The sequence below is a fragment of the Crocodylus siamensis genome, chromosome 7 (assembly GCF_052110815.1).
Source record: "Crocodylus siamensis isolate JL-2025a chromosome 7, ASM5211081v1, whole genome shotgun sequence".
Taxonomy (NCBI): domain Eukaryota; kingdom Metazoa; phylum Chordata; order Crocodylia; family Crocodylidae; genus Crocodylus; species Crocodylus siamensis.
Window position 1 is genome coordinate 13,369,831 of NC_143401.1, and position 10,228 is coordinate 13,380,058.

General features: G+C 50.6%; 1 protein-coding gene across 2 annotated transcripts in view; it reads right to left on the bottom strand.

Annotated features, from left to right (window-relative positions):
* The window catches only part of NKAIN1 (sodium/potassium transporting ATPase interacting 1), a 221,563-nt gene extending 211,813 nt beyond the window's left edge, over positions 1 to 9,750 (bottom strand). Inside the window, exon 1 of one of the 2 annotated variants that reach the window (XM_090057909.1) lies at positions 9,351 to 9,750. In XM_090057909.1, coding sequence (XP_089914035.1) covers positions 9,351 to 9,404 — 54 coding nt within the window. In that variant the 5' untranslated portion in view covers positions 9,405 to 9,750. The remainder of the gene's footprint in view (positions 1 to 9,350) is intronic. The other variant, XM_090057908.1, reaches the window with a different exon arrangement.
* Positions 9,751 to 10,228: the final 478 nt, after the last annotated feature.

Sequence of the window (10,228 nt, forward strand, 5' to 3'; positions counted from 1 at the left end):
CACACGCTGGAGACTCTGCTTCTGTGGCCGGCTGAATGAAAACCTGAATGAAAACTGAGAACAAAAAAGCAGCAGCCCTCCCTTTGCCAGCATCTCTCTTAGCAGTCAAGAGGTGCAGCACAGCTAATCCCCTTTCCAAGCCCCCCAGTCACAAGGGCAGGGAGACACACAATCAAGGCCCTAGGAGGAGAGAAGGCCGGCCCTTCACGCTATGCAGATCTCCTGCTGGAGTGGATCCAAGGGATCCCACGTCAATGAATCTCAAGCCTGGTCCTGTCCTAGCCAGTGACTGACATGTGAAACAAGAGTCCTGAGAACTGTGGCCAACCCAGCAGGGCAGAGCCGTGTGGAGGTTACTTTCTGCCTAATTAAAAGTATTAGATAAATGTAACTCCAGACCCACACAATGCTGAGCATTGCACAGCCACGTGCCACCCCACCAGGTATTCCACTCAGGTGCCCCACAGGGCCATTCATACCTCTACCAGGTAGGGGCTCAAAGCCTGCTGATCTGGCCAGGGAAATACAGACCCTCAGCACCAATCCCAATGAGTCGAGCATCAGAGACCAGATCTCCCCAGATCTGCTTAAAATTCAGGGTTTTACTGTACTAGCAACATGTGTGTCACTCCTTTTGGCCTTCTGGCTTTGGAGCTTTTAAGGCACATTACTTCACAATGTCAAGCCTTTCTTAGATGCAAGGGATAGAAATGGTAAAAGCTGTGACTCTTCTGTTGTCACCTAACTCCTTGAGCTGGAGCAGGGGTCAGCAACATACACCTGCAGCCTCAACTCGTAAGATGTCGGTGTGCCAGGGTTGGATGGTGGAGGAGTCTCAAGAGGCCTGATCCTTGTTGGGGCAGTGCAACCCCAGCCCTTCCCCAAGGCATGAGTGTCAAGCAACATGCCTTCATGTGCCATGCGTGCTGGGGGTTGCCTACCCCCGGGCTGGAGCTTTGGGAAGAGCACCGACTATTGCAAAGCCTGGCATGACATCAGAAGGCAAGGATTGCTGTGGCGATACCTTTTATTAGACCAGCTGCACAGCTGAGAGAGACGTGGACAAGCTTAGGAAGCACTGGCAACACTGAGCTTCACCTGCAACCCCCTCACTTGGAGCCCTGCATCCCAACAGAAAGACTAAAGCACTCGCTTTGGGCAGCACAGTTCAGTACTAAGCTCATTCTAAGCCATAACATGTCTGTCTAGCCAGCTCCCAGTGTCTGACCATGGGTGAGTTATTTCACCTCTGGGCCTCAGTTTCCCTTTTCCTCTTTCCCCCTCCCCCAACCTACTCCCCATTGTGTGAATGGTCTATTCAGAGTATAAACTCTTTGAAGCAGGGCTTGTCCCTTGGTATATGCTGTATAGCACTGAGCACAAAGAGGTGTTGGTCTTTTTTGGACTTATTTTAGAGATGGTACTGATGCCCATCATAATTAGAGCTGAGTATCTGCGAGGCCAGGGATGGCCAGTCTGCAGCACGAGGGCCACAACTGGTACAGGCAGCTTCTGTGCATAGTGAGTAGCAGGGCAGGGAGGCAACAGGCTGCCCAGCTCCAGACAGGGCAGGAAGCAGAACGCAGAGCAGCAGCTTAGGCAAGGGAAGGAGAGACAACTGGCACTGGGAGAATGCAGGGCTAATTTATGGCATGCCTGCCAAAAAGGTTGGCCTCACTAGGCCAAGACACTAGTACAGGGAAGTCTTAAGGAACTTCAATGGATCTTCTTGTCTTTTCCGTGCTATTGGTAGTACTGCCTAAGGATTCTTCTCCTCATTTGATGGGAATGCTGTTACGATAAAGATCACAGGCGCAAGGGAAGGGGCTGCTCAGACTAAAAAGAAACAGGGTGGGCTCTGGGATGGGATCTGACACTGGGCTCTCACACTCTGGCTCAGGACAGAGAATTACAGGTTGGGAGCACAGGCTCCCATTGCTCCTTCTTCCGTATTAGCAGTGACCATCTGGTGAAAATAATGGGACTGATTTTGCTCTCAAGTCAGTTTTACAGCTCTGGATCTCCACTGATTTCAATAGAACTATTAATGATTTATGTCAGGATCAGGCTGTAAAGGCAAAACCACAGAGCTTCTGCCTGCCTGCCAACATGGCCTCAGCTGGGCAACATTTTGGGGGCCTCAGATTCAGGCTTACAATGTGTGTTATTAAAATTACTAGCTGCTAGTAATCTGGGGGCCTTGCTGATGCCAACATGCGTTGGCTTTGGCACTGACTCCAGGCACCATCCTGGGAATGATATGGGAAACTTCTACAGGAAAGAGAAAGGCTGCTTTGGACACAGTCTGTGGTAAAACAGAAGGAGCTAGTCCATGCTCGTGATCACAGCTGCATGGGTCCGTTGCATTCCTCACCCTAGTACGTCACAGTTCTGGCTGACTCTTCTTGATACCACATACTAAAATGTGCTCTTGATAAATTTGCAGGGACAGGCATGAGTGACCCTGCCAAAATATGGCAATAGCTTTCTAAATACTGCCTATGTTAGGCTCTTTCTAGGAATGGCTGATACAATGTCTTTGTTTAAAAGAACAGGCCAGAGTGTCAATCCATGCAAAAGCCCTGCCCCTACAAGTCAAAGACACCAGACCTCATCCTGAGCTCCTTGGAGCTCTGCCTGGTTTCCCAGGGAGTTTGGCCTGTACCAGGAGCGTACCCTTCTTCCCAAGATGATGATGTTCCAGGGCAAGGTGCTAACCTGCACCTCATATACCTGGCCAAGCACACACCATAGCGCATGCTGGGGTCAGGGGTTAATTTCTGACCCCTTTGATTAGCAGGACACACCAGGAAGCATGGGATTTTCAGCTACCTTCAGCTTAGCTGGTAAACCTGAAAAACATTCCTAAATATTCTGCACAAGCATAATGTTTTCCAGACCCTCCTAAAACCCTGTCACTGTAGTGGATTAAGCCAGTTCAGTTCAAACTGGAGAAAACTGTGACTGGGCCCTTTTCAAGCTCCTCCACAATCCCAAGATATCCAGATGCTGATCAGCAGGGAAGAAAAAAAAAAAAATCAACACTGCTAATGCCTAACACTTACCACTAGGCTTCAGGGTCAATATGCTGTAAGGATGGCTATGGGGGAGCCTAAACCTTTCTTAAAGCCCCTCTCTTGGGTTATGAGCAGAGGTTGGTAACAAGTACACAGCCTGGGATAGTTTAGGAAAGGCATGGGGTTGTAGCACCACCACCCCCAACCCCGCCTCACCCATTCAAAAGGGTGAGAAAGTTCACTATTATTTAAGGACAGCTGAAATTCTGCAAACACCACTGGGTTTCCCAGAGACTCTTTCATCTGATAAGTACACATGAACCAGAAACCTGACCCCTGAGAAAATTCTGTACTCCAGCTACATCAAGAAGTAACTCCTTTTATTTGGTCTATCTTCACCTGCCACTAATTTCACTGAATGACCCTTGCTCTTGTATTATTTTGGGACAGCAGAAGAATCAAGTTTGGATTTCATTTTATCTTCACTATCTTAAGTATCACAAGCCAGCCCTTTCTATCACATCCCCTCTCCAGACCACAGACCTATTATGCAGTTTGCCATTGACTGGCTGGTTTCTTATCCTTCTCCCTTTTGAAGGTGCAGAGAGGAGCAAATTCTGGCTTGCACTGCTTTACCCACTGAATGATTAAGTCTAGGGACAGGATTCTGTTTCACCAAGTGGATGAACAAACTGCAGCTTGTGACCAGCTCTAAGTTACTTGACTAAATCATACATTTCTATTACCTCATCTAGGCATGCAAGTGCTCCCTCTATTGGGATAGGGTTTCCCTCTGGAGATGGATAGGCATCTCCCTATCCCCATGATGGGGGCACTTATACACCCAAGGTGGGTGATAGGATCACTCCTACGTGTTAGTCTGGGAACTCAGACTAGTCACAGGCTGCACTCAGGTCTTCTGTTTCACTTTGTCGATTTCTGCCCTAGTATTCTTTGCCTCCAAGCTTCATAATTATTCCCAAAGGCAGCAAAGTCATATTAATAACATGTTAATGACAGGGAAAGGAGGAGGACCTAGTCCAAAGTTACAAAGCAAGTGAGAGGCAGCGCTGAAAATAGAACCCAGGTGTTCTGAGCCCCAGTTATCCCCTATCCACCGACTCCTACTGCCTCCCTGCACAGAGCAATGGTTCACATTGAGCAATAGCTTCAGAACAATTTTCAGAGGAGACCACAGAGTTTGGGTGTCTCTGTTTTCCAAGCTGGGGATTTAGCCTAATGCTCAGAGAGACTAAGCATCCATGGCTCCCTGCACATACCTACGCAGCAAAATGCAGCACCATTCAGAGATACCCCACCTAGCTCTTGTGCTCAATACCCAGGCTAGCTTGCTCAGGATAGCCACTTAACATGGCACTTCACCCAGGCAACTAGATACTGCGTCTCAGAGAAGCAAATTAGCCTCAGAGGAATGTTTTGCTAAACGTGGCACCTTTTTCTGGCAGCTGAACTTGATGCTTAGTTGAAGTCACCAGGAGTGAACCGGCATCTGTCTGGGCCTCACTTTCCCCTTCTACAAAATAGATGCAATTGTCTTTAGGTGCTTGTGTAAAGCTTGGCAAGAGCCCTAAATGGACAATACTATGTAAAAGATGTTGAGCTTCCTAGAAGAGAATTAGCAGCTGTAAATCTGGGTGTTTTCTTAGTGTGATATGGTTTATTTACGCTATATACAATTAGGCCTTGAACAGAGAGGGTACCAACAGCACACTGGTGATTCCTTATTTCAGATATCTCAAATCAAATGTCAATGCCCAGTTCCAAGGAAACAAGCATCCACCAAGAATTAACTCTAGGTGGAGAAACTAAGGAAAGATCTCGCTTTTCACAACAGCTGCCAATTAAACCCCCAGCAACACAAAGCTTGGAGCAGTATAGCATGTCTTCAAAGGCAGCGTTCATTTTGCACACTAACTAAAGCAACCTGTATGACTGCTCAGCCTGGTGATCACAGCAGCAACAAAGGTCACCTGGGGACACAGTGGGAGGATCACTTGCCCCAAATGCATCCCCCAGGCAGGCCCAGCAGGACCTCTCTCACCTCCCATCCCCCAGGCCTTTTACTGTGCTCCAGGAAATTAGTTACAGGGTTTAATCAACCCCCAAATTCCTTGAGGCAACATGTCATTTGGAAGGTGAGCAAAACACTGTCTGGGAACTGTTCCTACCTAGTTACAGTAACAAAAGCATATAGGTCACCATATCAATAACACAATCAATTACAAGGAAAGATTTAAAGTTTAAGGCAATGAAACAAAGCACAGGTTACTGCACCAAACAGGGAACATCAGAAAAGGATTACCCTCATGCACAAACAGCAATCCAGGCTGGGACAGCTTAGAGGGGATTTCACTGCCCATATATTTCATGATTTAAAACCAGGAGCTAAGCCCCCTGACCTAACCCTGCTATGTATCTAACCCGCACCCCTCACCTGCCTGGGACAAGCCCCAATCCAGATCACGTCTCTCCAGGTGCTTGATTGAGCCCAGGTCCCCTAGCAGCCTGCAGCCCCTGGGATCAGATTTCTGAAACAACTTTCATTCAAGCAAAGACACTGTCCTGTGGGTACCAAGGCTCCACCGCCTTCTTGCATCCCCTCCATTGTCTTACTGAAAATGATCAGAAATAATCAAGGGCCTACACTGAGGCAGAGGATTATTTACAGCAGGAACCCCACAACATGGAAAGCTTCCTGCATGCTTTAGATGCCTTTGGCTCCACGGTGGAGCAACAGGGTAGTATGCTGATGGTCCCATTGCCTACGTGGAAAACTGAGACCTCTTCTGAAGTAGGATTTACAGTGTGGTGTCAGCAGGTACCAATGAACACATGCTCTAGAGACCTACATTGCTGAGGTAAATGGAGAAAGGGCACTGCCTTTGCCACATGATAAACAAGTCAAGGAAAAGCCTAGGAAGCAGCCACACCTTTACCTCATCTGATCAAGGATGCTGTTGCTGGGAGATTCAGACTAAGTGACCCAGGCTGTGGCAAGACTGGGAAATGAACCCAACTCTTTGTTCAGGGCCCTCCCCACAAGCCCCCCTTCCCCTGCCCATCTCTGGCTGAGGTCTCTGCCACTCCCCCAGATGGCTCTGACTTTGATCATTCATATCTGACACCAGGTCACTTAGGGGCTCGTTATCAAAGACCCCCTTCCTCCTGTGCTTGTACCCTGAATCCTCAGTACCTGCATCATTTGTCACCCCCTGCATGTAGTACTTGCCCTTGGTTTTGCTCCACTCCCTTCTACCATGAAGCAGGAAGCCGGGTCAATCCTTTACCATTGCCATCCATGTTGTTTTTTAAGTTCATGCTTTACTCAGCACTTTAAAGTCATGCAGGTCCCTACTGTAGCAGGTGCTGTACCAATGCACCATCTTCTTCTCCATGCCAGTCAGAACACAGGCTTAACCCTAACACGGTGATGCTCTTTAATCCCCCTCCTATATACATGACCTGAGCTAACAAAATCCTCAGTGTGGTGAAGAGCAGCTGGACAATGAGGTGGGTAAGGAGTGGACCTGCTTATCCATTCCCCACCTATCGCACCAGCCCCATGTAGCTCACTCCATCAGCCTCTCCAGCTCTCTGGTGTTTGCATATGCCCTTGGACCTCCGTGTCTCATTTGTGAATCCTGTCTCTAATCCTCCCTTCTCTCAACACCTTTCCTAAAAAACGAAGGTGTTTGTATAAGTAGAAGTAAATGTCTCCCAGCATCAGGGGAGTGCCAGCCCCTTGCCTCAGGTTCTGAGCTAGGATTAAGCAAGGGATCTGTCTGAACCAAATCCAGCAGAGGACGGTTTCCAAAAACAAAACCAGGTCTGTTTTTGCACATCTTTGCAAGCTATCAGCCAGACCCAATTCCACCTACTAGGCACCCAAATGCAATTCCATTCCACCCAGTTTGATTCCCTGAAAAACAGCTACTGCAAAGTTGGGCTGGTCCTACTCCTTGCTTCTATTAATGCATTGTTAAGCATCAGCTGATGGTGTGTTAGAGATGGGTGCATTACTTAGTCCCTGGGAGTCCTGGTCATGAACTAGGGCTCTATTGTGCTAGGTGCTGAACAAACATTTCATCTTCTTCTCTAAACCAATGAGAACACAAATTTAATCCTAATGTAACAATACCTTTTAATCCCCTGCAAAAATCCAGATTTTCAGGGACCCGAGCAAGGTGGAACAGAAAGACATTAGTGTGTGTAACAGGTGGAATAGGATCCATTCATATTTTACCACTCCACCCAAGAGATTCAGAGTTCCCCGTGCTCCTTAGCACTCATTAGCAATGGAGAACATTAGCTTTTGGTAAGAGTGCCATTAACAAGTCTCCCCGGTGCGATGTAGGCTGCCAGCCAGTATTTCCTACAGAAAGCACAGGTGGCATTCACATGGCCAGAAGCCCACTATTTAGACCACTTGTATCTGTGTGTTGGAGTCTCGGGGTTATATCACGGACAGAGAACTGAAGACAGTGGTCCACTTGTGGGAAAACGTTTTTTGACCGTCCATAGTATACTTTGCTCTCCTCTAGGGCATTGAGTACAGACCAGGTAAGTGTACCCCAGACAGGGGTGGACTTGTGGTAGCTGAGCTCAGAATAGGACACAGGGCAGAGGATTTCTCTACAGGCAAGAGGCCTCCAGCAGCAGATCTTGAAGTGATAGACACTAGTGGAGTACAGCCCTTTTCAACATCTTCCATGGGGTTTTGAGGTCACTCTCATTAAGATGTCAGTAGTACCCACCCGGGTAAGAAATGGCCTCCACTGCCCTTAACGTTCACCATTGTCCTTGAACATTGCCTCTCAAAAGTCATTCCATCTGAACCTTTTCCTGTGATCAGGTCTTAAAATCGAGGCATCTAAAAATGCCTTGTCAATCCATTCTTCTCCTTGTTAAGAAATACGCTCAGGTCTCTTCTATTGCTCAATAAGCTACAGAGGCTGTTTGAGAGCCTATACGGTCTGCTGGCTAAATCTCTATTGAAGAGCAATGGCTAAGGCATAGATTTTCAACCCAGGCTGTTTTAGAGATATTTGATCTCACTGCAACAGAAGTGGGACACATGTTCAGTCCACCCATCAGAAAACTTGACCTGAGCTTGGCCATCATAAAGTTTTACTGTGCACACATAGCTTCTTCTCCGACCTCAGGGGCTCAGACAGATTCATTTCTCTCTCTCCAAGACAAATAACCTTAACATTTTCTCCATTTACAGACCTGTAAAATGTTGCTCTAAAGCAAATGCCAACCAAGCTTTTTTGAGTTACGGATGGGTGAAAATGTGACTGACACCAGCAAAAGTTGGGGTGGGGGAGAGGGGAATACAGTTTGTTGTACCTTTGTCATGTTAAGGAAACACACACACTTTTTGGAATGAATTTTCACAATTTTAGGCAAATCTTAGATGATGGCTTTGCAGCTAGAGAAACAAGTCCTGCCGCATGGGAACGAAAAGGCGGTTTCTAATAGGAAGGAGAGAGCTTTAGCCAAAGCATCAGCAGTAAGTTGCACTCGAATAACAACTCTTTCTTTTTTTTAGCTTATACTATATCCCGGAGCACTATACACAATACCCAGGTCAGCTTCTCAGACAAGTTGCCAGCTATTAGACAGCCCTGCTACCTACCCGATTTGTCTTCAGGTTTCCCAGAACCCGCAACAAACATCCTGGCTTCCCCTTACATTTTAGAAAGCATTCACTACGCGAGCGTCCATGGCACTGCGCTCCCCAACGAAAAAATAATAACGCTAGAAAGAGGCAGACGAGCAGGAGAAAGCCGCTCTCGCCTGAAAAGCCACAGGAGAGAGATTTGCTCCACCACTCTCGCAAACGATGCTCCGCAGGCGGGGCAAACCCCAGGAATAAGGCAGGCAGGCAGACGGGGCCAAATCTCTGCCCTCGCCCCGGGCCAGTCGCCTCAGCAGAGGTCGTTTCAGCTGGACGGGGCTTGCCCCTCCATTGCACTTTCCGCGGTAGGAGCTGCCCAGGAAAAGTGCCTCGCTAATTCTCTGCTACCTTCCCGAGTCTCCTCATGTCCCGGGCGCCCGCTTCCTCCGGCCTCCGCCACTGCCCCCTCAAGACGGGTGTGCCACCGCGACAGGTCCCCGCGGCCCCGGCCGGGAGAGTTTGCAAAGTGCCGGCGGGGCGTTAAGTTTGGCTGTCCGCGACGCGCCCCGGGGAGCCGGAGCCGGAGCCGGGCGCGGGGGGCACCGAGCTCCGCGGGGCCGAGGTCCCAGGCCGGGCCCGGGCGGGTGAGGCAGCCGCGGCGGCGAAGGAAAGGGCGCGCAGCCCCCGCTTACCAGCTGCAGGCAGCAGAACCCGACCAGCGTGCATCGCCCGTTGCATCTCCCCATGGTTTCCCGGCCCGAGCCTCGTCCCCGCCGGCGTCAGCGCTGCCCGCGGAGCCTCAGCCCCTCGCCGCCGCCGCCTCAGCCCGGGGCATCGTCTCACGGCGCGGCCCGGCCCGGCCCCGCGCGCGCGCTGCCATCCATCGCGCCGAGCCGCGCGGCGCCGGCTGCCGGGGGGGGGGGGGGGGCGGGGCGGGGCGGGGGCCGGCCGGCGGGGCGCCCCTCGCACGGGTTTGCATGGGCGACTGGCTCGCAGCCCCCGCTATTGTTCCCCCCGCACGCCGCCGCGCTCCGGGCCCGGGGGGGGAGGGGGCGGGGGTGGGGCTGGAGGGAAAGATGAAGAGGTCTCCGAGAAGGAGCCGAGCTCGGAGCTGGATGAACCATCAGCGCTGGGGAAATCATGCATTCAAGCAGTTTTCCCTGTCGGGCCACGTGGCTCCGGCTCCTCGCGGGGTGTGGAGAGACGAGCGCGGAGTTGGGCACTCTGCACCTGAATGGCTCCTCGCCCCCCCCCCCCCCTTCCTTGCAACAAAAGCCCTGATGGCCTTGAACTTCAGCCCTGGGGGCGGGGGGGCAGATCTCGTCCCCCTGCTGCTTTCACTGCCATCGATTTCATAGACATCAGGGCTGGAAGGCACCTCCACTGATCATCGGGCCCCACCCCGGGGGCAGGCAGGCAGCTGGGGTCACAGGATCCCAGCAAGAGAAACGTCCACTCGCCGTGCATTGCATGGCAACTCCTCCCCCACACGGGGCAAGTCCTGGGGCAGGAGGAGATTTTCCCCGGAAACGCTTGTGGGAGCAGCAGCTTCTGGCTGTCTCCCATCCGC